General features: G+C 42.9%; 2 protein-coding genes across 4 annotated transcripts in view; both read left to right on the top strand.

Annotated features, from left to right (window-relative positions):
- Window positions 1-5,280, top strand: part of CTDSP2 (CTD small phosphatase 2) — a 65,275-nt gene extending 59,995 nt beyond the window's left edge. For both annotated transcript variants that reach the window (XM_060762816.2, XM_060762817.2), the window contains 2 exons: window positions 72-257; window positions 1,778-5,280. In XM_060762816.2, coding sequence (XP_060618799.1) covers window positions 72-257; window positions 1,778-1,903 — 312 coding nt within the window. In that variant the 3' untranslated portion in view covers window positions 1,904-5,280. The remainder of the gene's footprint in view (window positions 1-71; window positions 258-1,777) is intronic.
- Window positions 5,281-11,607: 6,327 nt separating this feature from the next.
- The window catches only part of AVIL (advillin), a 42,880-nt gene continuing 32,682 nt past the window's right edge, over window positions 11,608-21,805 (top strand). The window contains exons 1-4 of one of the 2 annotated variants that reach the window (XM_060762818.2): window positions 11,608-11,716; window positions 16,028-16,126; window positions 17,892-17,966; window positions 19,159-19,355. In XM_060762818.2, the coding sequence (XP_060618801.2) occupies window positions 16,061-16,126; window positions 17,892-17,966; window positions 19,159-19,355 (338 nt within the window). In that variant the 5' untranslated portion in view covers window positions 11,608-11,716; window positions 16,028-16,060. The remainder of the gene's footprint in view (window positions 11,717-16,027; window positions 16,127-17,891; window positions 17,967-19,158; window positions 19,356-21,805) is intronic. The other variant, XM_067464283.1, reaches the window with a different exon arrangement.

Below are 21,805 nucleotides of genomic sequence, written 5' to 3'. Positions count from 1 at the left end.
TTGTTTCATCTGTTTGCTGGCATCTATTTATAACAGCTAGTGTAAATACAAATCATTATTATTTTGTCCAGTACGCTGATCCAGTCACTGACCTGCTGGACAAGTGTGGAGTCTTCCGAACGCGCCTCTTCCGGGAGTCGTGTGTATTTCACCAGGGCTGTTACGTTAAGGACCTCAGCCGTTTGGGTCGTGACCTGCGCAAAACCCTCATCCTGGACAATTCTCCTGCCTCCTACATCTTCCATCCAGAGAATGCGGTGAGCAAAACTGTGATTTTTTATTTACATGTGGGATTTGGGGTTGATTGACTGAGATATTACTACTGAATCAAGAAAGACCCCCTCAAGAAGGAGGCTAATTCCTTCAGAAATGAACAAAGCCATTGTGAAACAATGCCCCAAATCCCATCTCATCTAAAAACCCTTGGAGCCAGGAGAACAACACGTGCTCCAGAGCCTTGCCCAAAAATGGAGTGCTAGTGGCTGGCCAATAATTACCCAGAATACTGGGATACAGAATAGTGGAATATTTCATTAATTACTATTGCATTTTTGCTACTGTAGGGGCAAAGAAACCAAAATAGTTCCCAAAAAGCAAGAACCCCCTTTCCTATAGGAAAGTAGTCCAATATGACAGTAAATTATGACATATAGGCATTGGGACCATCACTGAAAATTCCCTTTTTAAAACCACGTCCCCTCTATTACTTGTTACTGGGGATAATTGGCGGATGGATCACAACCTGTTAGGATTGCAACCCATCAGGGGTAGCAGAATTTGAGAGGAGTATTCCTAGAGTTTATTTGATGCCATAGACAGGCCAAGGTTCAAGCAGACCTTTTTTTTAGAATAACAATGTTTGTTTACTTATAACTTCATAAACTTTAATGATACAGGCACAATTTTTTGAGGGTTAAAATACTTCAAAAATGTTCGGAGAGTTTGTATCTTAAAACTTATAAACAAACCTCAACCATTTACTCGCTTCTAACATTAGACTAAATGACTTTTAGCTCCGACAAACACTTTCTAACAGGGCTCAAAGCTCAGCTGACTTCTCTAACCTCAACTGACATTTCTAACTGTTGGTCCTTTTTCATTTTTAATGTCGTAATGTTTTGATTTTATATTGTTGCGTTGCTTATATACATTGGTTTTGTATTTTAGGTTATTTTTTCTGATTTTCTGTTGTGTTTTTGTGTTATATTGTGTATATTGTATTGATGGGCATGGCCTCATGTAAGCCGCCCCGAGTCCCCTTGGGGAGATAGTGGCGGGGTATAAATAAAGCATTATTATTATTATTATTATTATTATTATTATTTCAAAACTGAACGTTCTAAACCGTCACATGATCGCAGCCCCTCCCGCTGCTTCAGTACAAAGAGACAAGGTAACTGCAAACTACAAACAAGACATACACTTCAGGTTACAAAATGGCATACTAATAAAACATTATTACAAAATACACAAACATCACATAGAGGAGGATTGAGAGGTTGCTTCCTCCAGCACTAGTAACACAAGTGATACTTTTTGTACTGCTAGGACAAGAAAGAGGAATTTTCTGTCTTTGATACCAAAATAAAGCCTAAGTTAGTAAACACTTTGTATTGAAGGAGAAGGACATCAAAAAGCTTTGAGCCAGCCCTGTCCACACCTAAAAATCTTGGATTGTTCTGTGTTTCCCAAAGTGTGTCTCCCACTTCCCACTTGCGTCCCGTCTCTTTTCCTATTCTCCAGGCTGACCTTGTTTGTCCTTCTCTCTCTGCCGCAGGTGCCAGTCCAGTCTTGGTTTGACGACATGGCGGACACTGAGCTGCTGAACTTGATCCCGATCTTTGAGGAGCTGAGTGAGGCAGAGGACGTTTATACCAGCCTCGGTCAACTGAGGGCGCCTTAAAGCCCTCCAAGCACTATGCCCAAAGGGGAACTTTTTCACTCAGTGCCTTCAGTATTGGCCAGGAGGAAGGGAGGGGAACTGCACATGCGTTACTCATGACCCTCCCACAGGGCAGATGCAAGCACTTTGAGGGCAATAACCTGCTTTGGCCATCCATTAGGTTGTGCCAGAGCAGCTTCCAACCAGGGTATGGACGGATGCTGGAGCCTCTGGCCTTTCCACCCAAATGCAGGGACATCAAAGATAGACACCCCCTCCCCATTAGGGCTCATATCTATGCACTGCAGGGACTCAGGCAGCATCAAGAGGGAGAGTGCCATTTCCTCCCCTTCCCACACCATGAGGGTTCGACCTTGTCTCTGCCCTGCTGCAAGATGATGATTCTCTGCGGATGTTGTCCATGCAGCTCAGACAGCCTTCCCCCTTGGTAACCTAAAACAATGCCAACTGGATTGTTTGGCATTTATTTTTATTTTAAAATGTATTATCCTCCTGCTACCCCTATTTTTGGATGTTTCTTGAGAGCGCAGTTTTCCTTGTCCTGGGCAATACAGCCCTGGGGCCAAGGAGAGGCCTCTTTGGTGGAAACGTCCCCTGATCCCTCAAATACTTCCCTCTGCCCTATCCAGGCATCATCCAGGATAGCTTTTCCTTGCCTTTTGTACCTGACTGGAAAGAAAAGAGGGTGGAGGGAGACTGTCGCTCCGCAGCTTTATTCCTCTTCCCTTGTCCTGCTCTTGCATCACTTCTCCTTCAAAGAAACCAAGCCTGTGCATTCAAGGGGCTTGGTCCCTAATTTTCCTGGGCTTACAAAAAGCCATGTTTTATACCTTGCCTTGTGTCTGGATTATGCCCACAGGTGAAAGATAAGACCCAGAGGAAGACGAGACCTCACAACCCCCCTCTAATTTTAGTGGCGTAGCATAGTTAAGGACTAAGACTAAAATAGTTAACCTACCTGGTTCCCTCACACTCTATAAGGGTTTAGAAGTGGCATTATAGATAATCACATGATCCTGAATTCAGGCCTAATACTGTTTAGGGAGGGGGCAGAACTAAATAGAACTAGTTTAAAGCAACATTACTTGCCTTAAACATTTGCCTTGTTATTTCATGCTCTCTGCCCTCACTGAGAGCGCGTGCTAGCCTGAAGGGAAGGAGGACATTACTTTTGCCCACTAGTGTCTTACCTCCCTTGATGGTGTCCAGGCAACCAGGACACCACCCAGGCAACTCCGGACACATTTTAGGGCCCATCATTAAAACTTGAAAACCTAGCCCTTTGGGTGGCCTCAGGGAATCGTGGACTAGCATACTAGAAGCCGTGGTGGCAAGTAGAGAGGGGCACATTTGTTTCACACATGCGCACAGTCTGTTTGCTCCATGCTGCATTTTTGGGGAAGGAAAGTCCTGCCCAGCGGCTGTGCCTCTTTCTTGCTTAGCTCTCTCTGGGTTGGGCCTCTGTTTAGCAGTTCGGCCAACCCACTTCTTTCTCTACACACTCCCTCAGCCTTGCAGGTGGTGCCAGTCAGCTCTCAGAAACCAAATGTATACAGGGGTTTTTGTAACTATTTATATACACAGGGAGCTGCCTGCCAGAGCCACCCATTCTCCCTTTTCCCTTCCCCAATGGCATGGTACACTTCCCTTCCAAGTCATGTCTTCACATGCTGTGAATAGGTGCTTTAGAAGTGCCATGGGGTGGGAGACAACCAAATGTTTCAACTGACAGCCAGCTTGCTTTTCTCCCTTTCCCTCCTGTAAGCAATATACTGCAAGTGACTTCATGTGTAGCTGGTGTGTGGTGGGGGAGGTGCAGAGATCCTTCAGGGCTCTTGTTTTTTGTGTGTACATGTGTTCATTTATGTAGTTCTGATGCTGCCTCACACTTTGATCCAAGTTCTGGGTTGAGGGTTATCTCAACCCAGGACTCAGATCAAAGTATGAAAGCTCCAAAGGACCAAAGCTTCAAAGACTTGATGTCAGCTTGAGTGAGCAAGCAATTCATTGCTTTTTCTTTTTTTCAGTGTGTGGATTGGCTAATAGTTGACCTGCAAGTATGAGTATGTATGTGCCTGGAAACGAGGCCTCAGCCGTGTGGACTATTTGTGCTTGAGAGATGTCAGCTTCTCTCACCTCTCCCTCATTGTTTGTATAAGACCCTGCCCTCTCTTTGCCCGAGTTGCTAATGGCCCATCTCTCCATTGGCAAGGGTATGTTGGGAACAGGTTGCCGACTTGGCAGAAGAGAGGGGTTCCCCTTTCTCCCCATATTGTTCAGTCTGCCCTTGTTTCAGCCACAGCCTTAAATGATTCAAGGTTAATGAATGCTGGAAAGAACAAAAGCCCTTTGTCACTCCTTCCTGGTTGAATCTATGCTCTCGGCTTCTATCTTTGCCCTTTGTCAGCTGGGAAGAAATGACACACACACCCAAAACATCCTGCGTGCATCTATCCTGGCCCTATCTTCAGACATATAGTTCGCTCTTGGCAACTCCACTGTGCTGAACTTCACATGATTGAAAACACCCCTGGCAATGACACTCCTTTTTTTTATTCATGCAAGCAAACAAATGGTGCTCTACACTTATTCAGAATTGCTTGTTTCTCATCAGCCCCAAAGGCTGGGATGAGATGAGATTGAGATTACTAGTTCCCTCATAAAATACAAGGCGGAACCTGTGTGGGACTTGCTTCCTCTGAAGGAGGCTAGCAAATGAGCAACCAGAATACTTCCCCAGTTCGGTGAAATAAATATGGAAGTGATGTTTACTGGATAGATCTTGTCAAATAATGGGTTGAAGTTGGAAGGAGGAGATGAATTAGTTGCTTAAATCCATTCCAAGGAGGTACTTGCCCCATTCCCACTGAGGGTAAGACCAATGTAGCCTTCAATAGCCATATTGATGCCTGGGCCCAAATTGCCAATGTTGGGATTGTGCCTTGATCAAATCCAGCTGGCGATGAGGGTCAAATGCCAACCAAGAAGTGGTTATAGCACTTAATCGGGCTGTGCCTTTTAGGGGCTCCCTGACTACATAATCCATGGATGCCACCACGCAAAAAGACATTTGCTGTTCTTCTAGAATTCAGATGTGTTTTGGAGTTCCTGTTTCATATGGGGAATGGTAGCTTGTGCTTTTGAGTTAGGGCCCTGAACGCTCCCTTTTTCTCCCCACCTCAACAAAGTGTAAAAAAACAAACATCCATTGCCTTTGTCACATGTCCTCACTTGCTGTTGTTTGGTTTTTGTTTTAATTTTGTTTTAATTGAGGAAAAAAATCCCAAAACTTGAAGCCGGCCTTGTTGCCGTTTCGATCTCTTTCTATTTTTGAAATCTTTGTATTAACTGCAATTAAATAAATTTTTTAAAAGAGAGCAATTGCTGTGTTTATCTTTTCTATCACTCCTTCAGTCTTGGGACAGAACCAGGAAAAGTCTTTTGTCTCTGAGAAGTTCTCTTATGAGGACAAAACTGAAAGAAGCACCACTGAAATATACCATAACCTGGGAGGTTTGGAAGACTGCAGTACCAATTAAACACGTGAATCCGTCATCATGCTAAAAGCAACAGAATAGTGATACTTGGTCAAAAGGATCAACTTGAATAGTGAGGTGTTGGTTATAAGATATTATGGGCTTGCAAGGCTAAAACTTGTAAGCAACTTCATTTTAGAAATCAGTGGTCTTGACTAAAGAGCATGAACTTTATTGATGCTTTTCATTACACTTCTCAATTCTCCTCAAACACTCATGAATCTACACTAAGCTTTCCTAACCGATTGGACTGCTTCCCAAAATAACTTCCACCTACATAGCCAATAATGTAGTCTAATATGTCTGGCAGAAAGCTTGGGCACACTGGAATATAGTGTTCTGAACAGCTGTGGGAGCAGAAGGTATTTTATCTTTTAGGAGACGTGTGTACCAGTGATGTACTTTTGAACTATGAAGGCTTGTGAGCAGAAGTCATCCCTTCATGTTGAGATCTCTAGCCACATAGGCAGGACAGAGAGGGATTGGGCATAGGGAATTTATCTCCCTTTATTAATATCGATCATAATGGAGAAAACAAGCCAAAAAATCACAGCCTGAAAGAGGTAGGAATCTAATAATGCTGAGCAGTACAAAATGTATCTAAAGGCGGGGTGGAAATCATGAGGTCCCCCCAATGCCAATGGACTGTAATTCCCAGCACTCCACATTATTGGCTAGGCAAGCCTTTGCAGCTTGAAGGCCTCAACAAATGCCTGACCCTTTGAAACAAGGGGTGGGGGTTTCTCCCTTGTTAAGATCTAGATTATGTCAATTGAACCCTGCCATGGTCTGCATTCAAGCAACAAGCGGTACCAGAGTTCAAAAGAGATGATATTATGGATGTGATCATTGCATTTATTCAGTACGAGGGTGGTGGGAATGATTTTCTATCTAGCCTTTATCCCCTAATTTGAGCAAAATCCCCTCTATCATGTTTACCACAGGGAGAGTAAATAATATCCATAACAGGAGATACCACTGAGGATGGCAGTGGGAAAGTCCAGCTATTTGGACTGAATGGTCTGGAGGCCCACATTTGGACACAGATTTCCCACCTCTGCTGTACAAGGAGGGTCTATTTTTAATGTTGCATAACAATTAAAGGCCCAGTTGGCAAAGAAAGACACCTGAAATTTTGAGGGCCGACTAAAAAATACAAAGGCTCCCAGACTGCTGGCTGTTCCCTTGGAAGGGCAAAGTCATTGCTTCTTGGTCTACCATCTTTCCATTGTAGCTTGCAGGAAACCGCTGCAATGTGGTTAGCTCCACATCCCTCCACCCTTTGCCCCCTATTTAGTTGCATTATTGATGGACCTCAGCACTTAAGAAAAATCAATGGGAAAATGAGAGTGGGATATTGGGTGGGGAGTGGTGGCCGAGAGAAAATGCAAAGGCAGCCTTGGAAGCTCTGGCTGTCATGAGAAACAAACAGATGCTTTTCTTACACTCGCCCAAACCACAAGGCGAGCCCAGCATTGATTGGTCCAGGCAACGGATAGATAGGCAAAATGCAAATACAGGCAAATCTTCTGTGAGTGGGTCCAGATCCCTTTCGAGCTGGCAGAGTTTCTGGTCTTGCTCCATAATCTTGGGCCAGAGCAAAATCAGCAGCAAACACAGGTAAGTGTTCCTTAATGTTTGGGGTGGGTTGAGGATGGAGAAGAGGCAGGATAGTTCAGGAATTGGAAATGAGAGAGTGCAAGTCAGAATGATCTGATGAGACTGAATTATTTCCGAGTAATCGTACTAACTAGGAGGCCCTGGGAATTGTAATCTAAAAAGAATAACCTTATTCTTTGAAGCTTTCCAAAAGAGCCTTAGGAATGGGAGAAAACAAGTGTAAACTCAGTAAAGGAAAGCCGTAGAAGGTTCAAATCAAATGCTTAATGTCAATGTAATTGTGCATACAATTACCCTATAAACATTTAACATTACATCTAATCTTTAAAGCTAAGCAAGGTCAGCCCTGTGAGTATTTGGACAGGAGACAGCCAACAAATGCCAAATGGTGTTGGCTATATTTTAGAGAAAACCACCTCTGAGTATTCTTTACCTAAGAGAACCATAAGAAATTCACTGAGTAACCATAAGTCAGCAGGCAGTTTGAAGGCATGCACGCACAACTCATTAATTTCATTTCTGCCAGATAGCATAGCAATTTGAGCACCAGACTACAACTCTTGAAACATGAGTTTTATTTTCTGCTCAGCCGTGGAAACTTACTGGGTAACTTTTGATGAGTCACACATTCTCAGCCCCAGAAACCCCAGAAAATTGTAAGTCAGAAAGTTTGGAGTCATACAAAATCAAAAGAGCTATAGGATTGCCGTCTTAAAATTTAAACTGAAGCTCAGAGCGATTGCAATTTTTTTTAGTAAACTGCTAGGTTTAATCTATCCGCACATATACCCTTCAAAACATTTGGGACTCTTTGCTCTGATAATTTCATTTTAAATGTAAACTAACTTACATAGTGCTTGGCTCAGAAAACAGTTTCTGTGAAGCATCCCTTTAACCCTCGTCACTAAATGGACTTCTTAAACATCCATCTACGCAGCTCAAGTGGCTGGGATAAGTTTGGGCTGCACAAGAGGCCCTCTGTACACACTCAGAGACCTCTTTTTATTCATGCTGTAGGACTGTAGCATAACAATACAGTCAGGTTCATGGCTAGAGCTTTGGTAAGGTTGCCTTAAGTTTGGTGTTTTTGTGTGAGTGCTAGTTAGTGCCCCTGGGCATCCACTGGGTTATTTATTTATCATATCAGGAGCGAACCAAGGGTATAGTTGTAATATATTTTAAATAACGCATTGTTTAAAAACTTGGCATTATATAAAATATAATGCTTTTGGTCGCTTCTGGTGTGAGAGAATCAGCCGTCTACAAAGACGTTGCCCAGGGGATGCCCGAATGTGTTGCAATCCTGCGGGGAGGCTTCTCTCATGTCCCCCATCCACTGGATGAAATCATCAGGAAAAGAAACTCAGAACTGCCTTATTAGTGGCCGACCCCAGCCCCAAATCCTGGAATAAATTAAAATAATCAATCCGAGTATCCCAAGTTACAGGCTGGGTGTGACAACTAAAACAAATTCACTCTCAGCATTGGTACTAAATTTATTCTCGTCACCAAATTTATTTGATCAGACTGTAAATACTTTAAGAAAGGTTAAGCGGATAGAATAGAGACAGGGTAGAGCCAATTCAACACTCCACACTACCCTGACTCTAGCCATTAGACACTACATAATGGAAGCATTTCTGAAAGAGAAAAACGGAATCCAAGGAGGTGCAGACTAGCAACACCACAACCCCCTTGTTGTAATGTTTGTCTCACTCACTATAATATAATTTTCATTACTTGATTTTTGAGACTTTGGGGGACCACAAATGACAATTGTCCATGCTATTTGAAGAATTTTAAAGAGCCAGCATTTTTCCGGAATAATGCAGAAGTAGACTTTTGAGTTTTATAGATGGTCAAAGCTTCTCCCACATCTCAAAAAGCTGGGGTATTGTAGCTTGGTGGAGCTGCTGATAAAGCTCTGGTGTACTTTCCTCCAATCTCTAAACTACCGTTCTCAGGGATTTCTAAAGATGCACCTGCACTGTAGAATTAATGCAGTGACACTACTTTAAGTGCCTTAACTTAATGCTATGGGATAATGAGATCATTAGTTTGGTGAGACAGCAGCACTCTTTGGTGGAGAAGACTAAATACCTTGTAAAACAACAACTCCCGTGATTCTATGCTCAACTTCTGCCAGTCATGCTGGAGCATCAGGAGACTTCCGGAAAGAACACCTTACTCAGACTTTTTAGATCCTCCAATGAGATTCCGTGTTCATCTTCCAATGAAAAGTGACCATAGATTCATGCTGGAAGACCTAAAAATTCCTAGAAAAGTGTTATCTCGGGTTAAAAAATTGTCTAGGAATTTCTAGGTCCTCCAGTGATTCTATGATCAACTTGCAGCTTTGGTACCAGCTGTATAGTCAGGGTGCTGAGCCCTTTCGGTGTGGGTCAAATAACTTCAAATGAGCTCTCCAAGGTCCTGAATCTACTTTGGAGATGGGGTTCAGTACTTTGGATAACTTTTTTGAAGTTTAGATTAAAATCTTGCTTTACCACCCCACTGACATGAGAGCCACAAATGGATGGATCTACTTCTGCAGCCTTCCAAATGCCCTACATCATGTCAGGAAGTGAAGTCATACATACACATACAAGTTGCCAGATGGAACTTTTCTACCTGTCACTTCAGCAGGCCTCCCTCTTTCTTGCTAAGGGAAGAGGAAGGGAAAGCAAATTCAGTTTGAGAGAGACTAGCTTTTTCTTGCTTCTCCTTATGGGGGGATGTGGGGGGAAGGGAAGAATTTCCTTGAGCGGTCCGATTCCTGGCTATGACTCAGCCAGCTCCTGGAAGTGCCAGTTAAATGGACTAATGGAAAGGAGGAAAGGAGCCCAGAGCTCTCTATTTCCCCCTCTCTCCATTATGCAAGAGCAAAGTGCTTCAAAACCATATTAGATTTAAAGCTGGATGTTTCTTTATTTTTGGGGAGTGGTTTGACTCCTTGGGCAGATGCCTACATTGTACCCAGCACCCCTCTCAACCAGAATAGGGGAGAAAGAGTTATTTAGGTCTTCTAAGAGGGCTGGTTGGTTATCAAACTAGATGTAATCCCTCTTACCTATGGAGAAACTGCTTTCTGCTTTCCCAAAAGCCCCAGTGGACTTCTGCAGCCACTATATTCTGTTCTGTGTAGCTCATTGTCCTGGGTGCCATGATGGAGAAGGCTCTCACTCTTAGATGTAATATATAGGTGAGGCTACATTGTAGTAGATCAATACAAAGATTGTTGTTAATTGTAAATATAATCTATTTTTTTAAAAAAAATCCTTGGGTTTTTAGAGCAAAAATGTTTCTACATTTAGGGATATATTATTAATGTACATTTTTCATTCTGCCTTAAGCGGAATATACTCATTAGAAGCACTACCTCCTTTGCTGGATATCAATGGGCACTTGGAAACAGAACATCTCATACATTTGAATTGTAAGAAGAGAACAGGAGAGTAATTTCCCAGAAACATCATGAAATGGTTGGCTCTGAAGGCACAACCCAAACCACCCATTGTCCTTTCTATGTCTTTAGTCAAACTCCTAGATTGTTGTTCTATCATTATGATGCATCAGAAAATGAAATGTTTTAGGTAGGCTCTTGTGACTGGTGGCTGTTGCAACATTGTCATTTCTAGAGCTATACTGGACACTCAACCTGAATATGGTGGTCCCTTTTGGTGAAGTTAGAGCATGACACCAATCAGTGGCATCACATAAAGCTACTGTGTGGATTGGAATGGGATCAAACTGGCCTGGAAATGGATTTGGAGGCTCATCACTATCAAGCTCAGCACAGCTTTGTGTTGGGATTACAGCTGAAGACTATATGGATGGGGGACCCTTGAAAACTGGAGACTGAAGGCCAGACCTGAGATCTGGCAACCCTAAGTGTCAGAACTATACCACACTGTCTAGGTTGAGGATACCAAAGCATTTGTTTTTGCAACTTTATGTGAGGATATAAAATACCCAGCAGTTTTATTTAAAGGATCCACAAACAACCAGTAAAGAGTCTCTAGTAACTTACTTGAGTAACTTTCCTTAAGATCCCACAATGGATCATTTTCCAATTCCGGTGTCAACTTTTCCATGGGTGTTTCCCCTGCAGCAGCAACCTTTCCAGAGCTCGCTTGCTTAGAGAAAACTTTGCAATGAAATTATATCCCAAATGCTTTTGTTGATCCCCAATAATTTTTGGTACACTGTGAAAATATGTTCCCCTCCAGTTTCTCAAAGTGATAGATGTCCAGCCCATCAAGTGTTTTTAGACCCCTTCTCCTGATGATGAGAGGAAAGGAAGAAGCATTTTTTCCCCAATGTAAAGTCCAAAGAGACAGTGGTTTCTTTCTGTGGAATTGAGGCAGACTCAATCCTGCCTGTTGCTGGCTAATCAATCCCAGCCTTTGGGATGCCTCCAAGTCTTGAGCAAGAGTCTACAGGCTGCCCTGTTTCTCTCATTAAACCCCACCATCTGGTTTCAATGATGGAGCAATTGGGGGGTATAGCTGAGAAGGGTGGAAGGAGGATGCTTTTATGGGCCAGGCTGCTCTCAGCCTGCCCACACGTTGGGGATCCCAGAATGCCTTGCTTCTCCTGCCTGCATTAAAGAGAAGGCGGTAATAGCAGTGAGCAGCTACATCTTCACGGGAGATTTGTAAGTACCTACTTGTGCCAGCCTTCGATGTGACATAAGTATGTATCTCTGTGTTTACTGCTGAGGATGCCAGTTGTAAAACCAAGCAAGGAGGCTCACTATCTATGCAATGAGGCTGGTACACAGAACCCTCTTGAGACCTAATGACTTTTCCAAAAAGAGGTGGGGCTGGAGGATGTCTCCTTTCTCCCCTGTGCCCTCACACACAGAGTTGACTAGCTAAGATTTGTTGGTGGCAGAAAATACATCCCCTATTAATGTTGTACACTGTCTATGGTAGCATCATGTCTTGCAGCTAGCACATCTTCCAACTGTCCTGATCTGGTTGAGAAAATCCCAATTAATCCTCTATTGTCCCACTTTTCCATCTGCTTCTAAAATGTCCCAGTTTTCCTCTCCTCCTACCATTTCCACCCTTTGTCCCAGCTTATTTTAATTACTTCAGATTACATCCAAAATGCAAAAGTACTTTGATTCCTGCTCAGTAGGGAGAAGAGGAAGAAGGTAAACAGGCAGAAACAAACTACTATTGCCTAGTTTATGTTTTCTTTCTCATTTATAATTTGTGTCCTCCTGACCACAGTTGGATTTTTTTTACATGTCCCAATTTTTATCTGTGAAATATTGGAGGGTACAGGTAATAAAGCTTTGTGATAGGGCCACCGTAGGGCCACCATAGGATGGAAACAACTTGAAGGCTCACAACAACAATATGTAGGCTATTTATTAATTTTGTATCAAAAGCATTGCATAAATTAGTATAAAATAGATAAAAATAGCAGGACCGCAGGTGGCTAAATATCTTTTGAACAAAAATGGGCAACAGCAATGGGATTGTCTGTAGCCTCCAACAACCCTTTCTCTGTGCACGAGGCAGGGCATAGTGGACAAGCATACAGATGCAGAGTTGTCTGTTCTGCTCCACAGACACACAAGGTGTGGGATTCTTTTAGGTAGTGCCATTTTTCCAGGTTGTCTTTTGATCTGCCCACTCCACTTCTGAGTCTGTTCAGGGACTTCCAAGTTGCCCATTCTTGGCTTGCCCCTGGAGAAAGACCCTTGCCGGGGGGGGGGGGTATCCAGTTGGGATTTCCTAGTTTAGCTGCCCAAAGGGATACCCTTGTTGCTGGGGGGACGCCAAGAGGAGTGGTAGTTCTCATAAAGCTTTTCCTTGATTTGAGCCTACAGGGAGGAGACTGGTAGCCATGCAGTGGATGGCTTTCACAGTGTTCAACCTTATTTCTCTTACATTTAGCAGCAACTTCCCATTGCATATCAGGGGGGACAATGCAAGCTAGCTTGTAGAGTTTATCAGCAGGTGTAGGTTTAAGACATCCTGTGATTATTCTGCATGTTTAGTTCAATGCTATGCTCACCTGCTTTGCATGGGCAGACCTATGCCAGACAGGACAGGCATACTCGGCAGTTGAGTAAGACAAGGCTAGGGCTGATGTTCTTATTAATTTTGAGTCTGCACCCCATGTGCTGGCAGTAGGTTTCCGCACATGGGGTGCAGACCCAAAATTAATAAGAACATCAGCCCTAGCCTTGTCTTACTCAATATGTGGGCTTTAACTCCTATTTTTGATGGCATACTTGCAGGGCACCCAATAAGGCGAAATGTTCCATGGCTAAAAGCAAATTTTGAGCTTGATCCTGTAAATAAAGTATGTACATACGTTGGGAAAGTTGTTTTTGGGCAATGACTCCTAGAATTTGTCAGCCTAGCTTTATTTTAAAGGAGTGACATTCCCAAGCTCTGGATCTGTGGTACACAGCAAAATGAAGCTGCTGATATACTATTGTTTAATTCAGTCGCAAGCATACTTCTCCCTGCTTTGACAACCCCCCTGCATCCTAGCAGCATTCCACCTGGGCTTACTGTATTTTGCCATCTGGCCCCTTTTCTCCAGTGTTCAGAGCAAAAGGAGGAATCTCAGGGTGAGTGTACTGCCTTGAAAGGTGTGTCAATATAGATATATTCTTTCCTTTTTAGACTTCTTAACATTTCATATAACTCTGGTTGGTGCTTCATGTATCATGCTGACTGCCATCACCAGGGACTATATCTTGTAACACCCTCTTTCACCAGGGCTTACTCCTCACATTTTAAGGAGTTGTCCCTAGGTCTCTGGTTTTGGAAATTTCATAGGCTGAGAGCTCTCACCTGGCAATGCTACTCCCACTCTTCCCTTTCATCCTGGGCAATTGCCCATGAGAAATGTCATGAGAGGAGGCCACAACCAGATTGGAAAGGGAAGCAGTAAGGACTGCGTATTTGCTCTCGCCAACTAAGCAGGAGCTAAGTAAGCCAGTTAATAAATAAATCATCCAAGGAATTGTCTCAACTCAGCTTTGGCAGCGTGGTGCTTTCATAGTCTATGCACAAAGCAAATGTGCTGATTATCTGCTTCTGAAGATGTGATCTTCAGACTGTGCAGATAACGAGATGTATCTGGATTGCCAAGGCTTAAATCTAATTAACAGTCTCGTTAGTTGGATCAACCTTATGGAAAGCCATTTGTTTTGGTAGGTCTACTCCAGTTGAGACTAGCAGATAGATTAAGCCCCTAGTTAATTAGAAGAAGACACGAACAGGTCATCTCTCAAGCTCCCTGTGAACAATAATTAACGACAAAAAATTAATACAGTTGGCATCTGTATCTACAGATTCAGCCACCCACAGCTTGATTTTTTTTTATTTCAAAAGGTAAGCCTTTGTGTTACAATTTCGTATAAGGGACACCTTTACATATGCTAGGACATGAGCATCCATGACTTTTGGTATCCATGGACAGGGTGAGTGTGTGTGTGTGTGTCCTGGAATCAAGCTCCAGCCTAGTGGTTCTCAACCTGTGGGTCTCCAGATGTTTTGGCCTTCAAACCCCATAAATCCTAACAGCTGTAAACTGCCTGGGATTTCTGAGAGTTGTGTTCAAAACACCTGGAGAGCCACAGGTCAAGAAGCACTGCTTCAGCAGGTAATGAGGGCCCACTGTCTCACCCTTTCACCACCTTTCTCCAAATATGAGATCCAAAGTGATTTTTGGTGATTTTGAACACTTCACAACTGAACTGGCTTTGAGGATGTCCATTGGCAGAGGCTGGACAATCCCATGCTTAGGAGTAGAGGATATAGTTTTCTCTGTTGCATCAGTTGTTCATTTGGTATTTCAGAGGACTCAAACCATCATCAATTACAGCCCATTGTGGGACGTAACAGGAATAGTAGTCCAATCACACAGGTTCTCTGTCCTTGGCATAGAACAAAATACAGTTGGGTCCATCCCATTTGCAGGTTTAACATCTGTGGATTTGACTATTCATTGATTTTATTAATATGTTCTCTCTAGGGGTTTCCAGGTTTTCCAGCATGACTGCCAGAAGTTGATTATAGAGTTGACCCACAGATTATTGCAGAAAAAGCTTTGCTATGCTTTTGACTCTGTGATCAACCTCTGGTGGATGTTGACCATAATGCTATGCTGGGGAATCTAGGGATTCTTAGAGGGATGTTCCCTCAGGTTGAAAAATAGCTTTTTAATATTAGTGTTTCCCCTCACTTTTATGCTCCTAACCATTACAAACTAGACTTCAGAGCTTGGACCTCTTCTATTTGCATGGACTCACCCATTTATTTTAATATAATAAGTGTTTAGGGAGCTTTGAGAGAGAGGAGATGCTGGCTGGGGGATTCTGCGAGTTATGGTCCAAAAAAATCCTGCAATAGCAAAAGTCCTTCTCATTATGACTAGTGGAAGCTGACAAATATGCAGGCTTTTCCTCATAGGAAGGAAGGAGTACCTATTCCAGTGTATCGCTGTGTGTATACTAGATACAATATATGGTTTGCTGTAGAAACCTTGTATGTGAGTGTTGGTCACTATTCACACATAGAAGATAGACTGTGTGCCTTTGAAGGGATGTGCTTTCTTTACAGGTATCCATGTTACTGAGAACTGGCTACCTTCCTTTATCAAAATGCAAACAATGAGAGTATCTCCCAATGGAAGAATAATGTCTCGATTCACAAAAAAATGAAACACAATAGGAATGTATGGACTTTTTAGAAACATTGGGCGAATCAGAAGAAGCCACACATATCTGCAGATGTAGTCATAAAAGATATCAGGGGGCAACTTGATAAATAAGGCAACAGCATTTAAAAACAACATTTTGTGGATGCCTCCACTGGAAGAGTTTGTGAGATTAGCACCCAAGGCAAAATATTTTGGATTGTGTTTCAAACTTTGTTACCTGTATGTTGTTTCTTGAATTTCTTCCCTGGGCTGTTTCTTCTGGCTTTGGCAGGTATTGTTGAATATTCAAAATCTGGAAGCTGCCATGGCTCTGACCAGTGCCTTCAAAGCTGTTACGAACACACCTGGACTGATCATCTGGAGGATTGAGGTACGCTAAATGCATTTTTCACTATGCTAAACTGAAAGCTGCTTTCCTCTTCTCTCAAGCTATGTCAGGGCCAGGTGTCACCATCTCTTTACTTATTCCTAACTGCTAACTTTGAGCATGTCTAAAAATAATTCACACTATGTTCTGAGATATCGTAGTGTGCCTGATGGCAAGGTTTTTATGGCTAAACAAAGATTCGAGCCCTTTCTTCCTGTTCCAAGACCCAAACCTCTATACACTATACTGGCTCTTACAACAGCAAAAATTATAAAATACATATGGACTTGTGCTTTATGGATTGTGCTGTAAGAATTAATTTATAGACTTTAACTTACAGAATTAATTGATAACACCTCCTGCACCTTTCATAGTTGTGCGGAAGTGGTAATTTCAGCAAGTGTACCCTACTTTTCAAGGTTGAGGAGCTCTATGGATTCCCCTTCCCCTCCAATGGCTATTTTTGCACTTCCTGGGTCTAACAAAAAGGTGTTGCTTTTTAGTGGGTGATGTCCAATTGTTAGTCCCATCTAGGGTGCCTCCACTGATTGTTTGGAACTTTGAAACCCCACGTTTATGCAAGCCCTATTGGTTTAATGTGTCTGTTCTAGTTGAGATTAACAATTGGAGTTAGTACAGTGTCTTAATGTCAATTCAACTAGAGTAGTGGTTTCCAATCACCACAATTAATGTGCTGGTTTTAGTCTATAAAGCCCTAAACGGTTCTGGCTCAGCTTTTCTGTCTGAACGTATTCCCCTTTATGAACCATTGCAGAGAATACGATCTTTGAGGAGGCCCTGTTCTCAGTCTCACCTGCTTCTCAGGCGCAGTTGGTGGGGACAAGAGATAGGGCCTTCTTACTATGGAACTTCCTCCCCAGTGATATTTGATCAGCTCCTTCCCTCCTAGACTTCATAAAGAAAGTAAAAACATGGCTACAAGACCAAGCTTTTGGAGAATAACTGCAGTGCAATAAATGAATATAGAATCTATGCAGTGACAACTGGAATGACCCTGGATTATGACCTAAGATTATGAAATTAATAATTGATGTAATTGCTTTAGATGTTTTAAATTCTTTGTTTTTTAAACTAAATGTTTATCAATTGTATGATTTTTAAGGCACTGAATTGTTGCCGAGATGTGAGGCCACTCTGAGTTCTCCTCGGAGTTGAGAAGGGCGGGGTACAAATGTGGTAAATAAGTAAATAGTAGATGATGGGGAGGGCTAGAAGAGGTGCTTTGCAACTTACAGTGATTCCCAACTTTTGGTCCTCCAGGTGTTTTGGACTTCAGCTCACAGAAATCCCAGCGAGCTTTAGGAATTGTAGGAGTTGTAGTCCAAAACACCCGGAGGACCAAAGTCTGGTAACCTCTAAACCAGATGGTCCATCTAGTCCCAAGTATGTCCATTGGTATTACCAATAGAAGTCTTAAAGCTAGAGTGGGAATGTTTGGCTTCGTGTGTCTACTCTTAACATCCATGGTGCAGTGATCTGAATATTGGGCTATGATTCTGGAAGACCAGGGTTTTAATCCTTGCTCTGCCATGAAAACTTATGGATGCCCTTAGACAAGTTACTCTCACTCAGCCTCAGAGGAGGTCAAGGGCAAACGTTCCTCTGAATAAACCTTGTCATGAAAACACTAGGAAAGTGTCACCGCAAATCAGAGATTGGCAACACCAGCTCTAGCTGGGACTGGCAGTCAATTAAGTCAGTGAGTTTACTCTGACGATTGTTTTACTTGTATGTTTCTTCTTTGCAGAAAATGGATCTAGTACTGGTACGTCCAAAAGCCCATGGCAGCTTCTATGAAGGGGATTGCTATGTTCTTCTCTCAGTAAGTCCCTGAAAAACGTGTTCTGTTGGAGATTTCTGCTGCTTTCGTGATTCAACAGTTTGACATGATTTGTCCCTGCTCCCCCCCCCCCCCCAATTACTTTCCTAAGTTTGAATTAATCCTTTTGGATGATGTAGAATTGATTACTACAGTTCCTATTTTAGGGAGCATGACAGGAAACACTCAAGATTTTCCCAGTGACCTACACATTAACAAAATGAGGATCGAGTCCATTTGTGTGGCAGGAAATTAGGCAAAAGGTAGGGTGGTGCTACAGCTTCTGTGACATCTACTACATTCTCAGCAAAGCTAATAGTTATTCTATAATTCTCACAACTTACCTAGGCTTCCAGGATCAGTATCTCCACTAGAATATGATCCACGGGGTGCAGTAAAAGATGTGACATGGTGTATACAAATAGCCCTGTACATACCTGAGTGTGACAACTGTTGAGTTAACTAGCTACTGCTCAAGCCCCCGGTGGTGCAATGAGTTAAACACTTGTGCCAGCAGGACTGCTGACCGAAAAGTCGGTAGTTCAAATCTGGGGAGCGGGGTGAGCTCCCATCTGTCAGCTCCAGCTTCTCATGCAGGGACATGAGAGAAACCTCCCACAGGATGGTAAAACATCTGGGTGTCCCTTGGGCAACTCCTTGCAGATGGCCAATTCTCTCACACCAGAAGCGACTTGCAGTTTCTCAAGTTGCACCTGATATGGAAAAACAAAACAAAACAAATCACTGATGGCCATTAATAACAACAACATGGAAGTAACTGGGTGTTTTTGACATCCTTAGCTATTGATTAAGGTCAGTATAAGAGTAGTGGCTATACTCTGGGTTTCAGCCTGAATGGATTCAGGCATTCAACCTGTTTTGGAGTCAGGTTCAGCACCTTCAATATGTCCTTTAAAGTTTGCACTAAAACATGGAGCAGATTCACTGTCCCACTGAGGCCCCATCTACACTACCATATAATCGAGATTATCAAAGCAGATAATCCACATTATCTGCTTTGAAGTGGATTATATGTGTCTACACTGCCATATAATCCAGTTCAAAGCAGATAATCTGGATTTTTATGACCGTGTAGAAGGGACCTGAAGCCACTAGCCCACACTATCCTTAAACTCCACTGAGTTTTTTCCTCAATCTATCTTCCTTTCTCTCCTGATCTTTGTCCTTCTCTTAGACCCGTAAATCAGGCACTGCCATGTCCTACGATGTCCACTACTGGATTGGGAAACACTCATCAAAAGATGAGCAGGGCTGCGCTGCCATCTACACCACCCAGCTGGATGACTACCTTGGAGGAGTCCCAGTACAACACCGAGAAGTGCAGGGCTATGAGTCTGAGCAATTCAAGGGTTACTTCAAGCAAGGTGTCATGTGAGTATGGGGCAAAAGAAAACTCAGAAGAAAAGGGAAACACACAGAGATGTCACGTCAAATTCTAACACTGGAGATGTTGGGGAGATTCACAGGACCATGGATTTGGAGGAGACTATATTGAACTTTCCTGCTCCATGCTGGAAATGAGAACTTCAGCCTTATTCACAGATGGCTGTCTAGCCTCTGCCCAAAGGCTTCCAGTTACTAATCTGTTATGGAAACACTATGAAGAATAGGACACATTTGTATAAGCAACATGAGAGTGGGGTCAATGTGGCAAAAGATATATATATAGAGAGAGAGAGAGAGAGAGAGAGAGAGAGAGACTCCACTTGCCTCACTGCCAACAGAACCTCTGAAGATCCCAGCCACGGATGCAGGGGAAATGTCAGGAGAAAATGCTACTGGAACATGGCCATACAGCCCGAAAAACTCACAGCAACCCAGTGATTCCAGCCATGAAAACTTTCAACAATATATCTGGCTCTTTGACCAAAGTTGCCTTTTATTCGTTTGAATCAAAATACGCTCTCTTTATTTGGCATAAATTAGCAGAGTAAACAAAGACTATGGTAGACTATATAGAATAAGCTTTAAAATGTTCCAGTATCCCCGCTTTCTCCCACTGATTAAAAAAATAGCAAGTAGCAGAGACCAAAATTAAACAATATCAGCTAAATTGATGGGATTTAAAGAATTTTACTTACAAAACCTTGTGTAAGTCATCACACAGGCTCAACCTGTTTAGGTAGATCAATTCCAGGTAGAAGATATATTGTAAGTCCAATAAAATGAGGATTAAAATAGGATGTCCTCTGAAATGGGGCCCTACCACACAGCCATATAACCCAGAATATCAAGGCAGGCAATCCCACGATATCTGCTTTGAACTGGGTTATCTGAGTCCACACTGCCATATACTCCAGTTCAAAGCAGATATTGTGGGAATTCCTCCCTTGATATTCTGGGTTAAATGGTTGTGTGGAAGGGTCCACAGTGAACCAAAAGCAGAGAAATCTCACCTGGTCAACTAGATCATCATGCAAAAGGGTAAAACAAACACGAAGGTATTAACACACACTCACTGAGGACTGATGTGGGGCCCAGCAAATGTAAAATTCATTTCACAGGGAAGAAGTTAGAATGTGTTAAAGAAAAAGGAGGAGAGAGCAAGAAGGAGCAAAAAGGAGAAAGAGTGAAGGAATTTGGGATAGGTAAGCGTTGCTAGGACAAAACATCTGGGCGAGAGGCAGGCCTGTAGCCAGGATTTTGATTTGGGGGGAGCTGAGTTTGATTCGGGGGGGGGGGGGCTGAGTCTGAGTAAGGTCTACCCTAGCAAACCTTTTGTATCGTTACCCCAATACCCCATGCATATGGAATATATGGAGCATGGTGATCAGATCATGATATGAATAAACATAACAGTTCAAATAATGTACCAGTAAGGCCTTCTCGCGGACCACCATGAGAATTTCGGTGGTCTTGACGGGCTTCAGCCCTCACCCCCCCCCCCCCCCCCCCCGGCTACATGCCTGGTGAGAGGTAGAAAGAGAATGGGTTGACACGACAGAGATGGGAGCGGGAGAAAAATGCGTATTAAAAATTTCTGAAATCAGGATAGTTAATAAAGAACAACACTCAGAAAACAAGGGAATTCCAGACAGGAAATTATCACCTCCCAACAAAAGGAATCGTCAAGGCAGGAAGCAGCCACACTTTGAAGCTGCAAGGCCATTCAATGCTAATCAAGGTGGCCAATTGCAGCATTCACACCTGCCTCAAGCAGGCACGAGTTCTTTCTCATACCTTGGATAGTCCACAGATATATAAACCCCACTCGCCTAGCTTCCAACAGACTTCACAACTTCTGAGGATGCCTGCCATAGATGTGGATGAAACGTCAGGAGAGAATGCTTCTGGAACATGGCCATACAGCCCAGAAAACTCACAGCAACCCAGTACAAAACAACTTATAATTCTCCTATTTCAAAGGAGATGGAGCATGGCCTTTAGTCACGTACGCCATGGAGAAGCAGGACATGCAAATGTAATTGGGGGTCATAAAAACAGACAGGCAGTCGCATGGGAGGTGAATTCTCCAACAGATGTAGTTCTGGATCAGCAGAGCACGAGTGGTTGGGAGAGGATTCCTAAAAAGGCTTACACTGTTACAGACCGAGCGCATTATAAGATCGTTTCAGATTGCTTGTCAATACATCATGATAAATAATGCAAGGCTGTTATCACAAATCTGTTTGTCCTCAAAAGCAGTTTGTATCATGTAGCGCAGGCATACACGCAAGTCCTCGTAATTACATAAGACTATTTCAATTGTTTTCTAGGAACCCTCAGGTTCATCAGAAATCTGTCAAGAGTTCCACAGAGAAAATGTTGCTAAAGATAGGCATGTTTTCCCAAAACACAAATTGGCTCCCTATTATCCATCT

The sequence above is a fragment of the Anolis sagrei genome, chromosome 2 (assembly GCF_037176765.1).
Source record: "Anolis sagrei isolate rAnoSag1 chromosome 2, rAnoSag1.mat, whole genome shotgun sequence".
In the NCBI taxonomy this organism is placed as follows: domain Eukaryota; kingdom Metazoa; phylum Chordata; class Lepidosauria; order Squamata; family Dactyloidae; genus Anolis; species Anolis sagrei.
The sequence above is the reverse complement of the archived record's forward strand: the minus strand, read 5'-3'. Positions and strand labels throughout refer to the sequence as shown.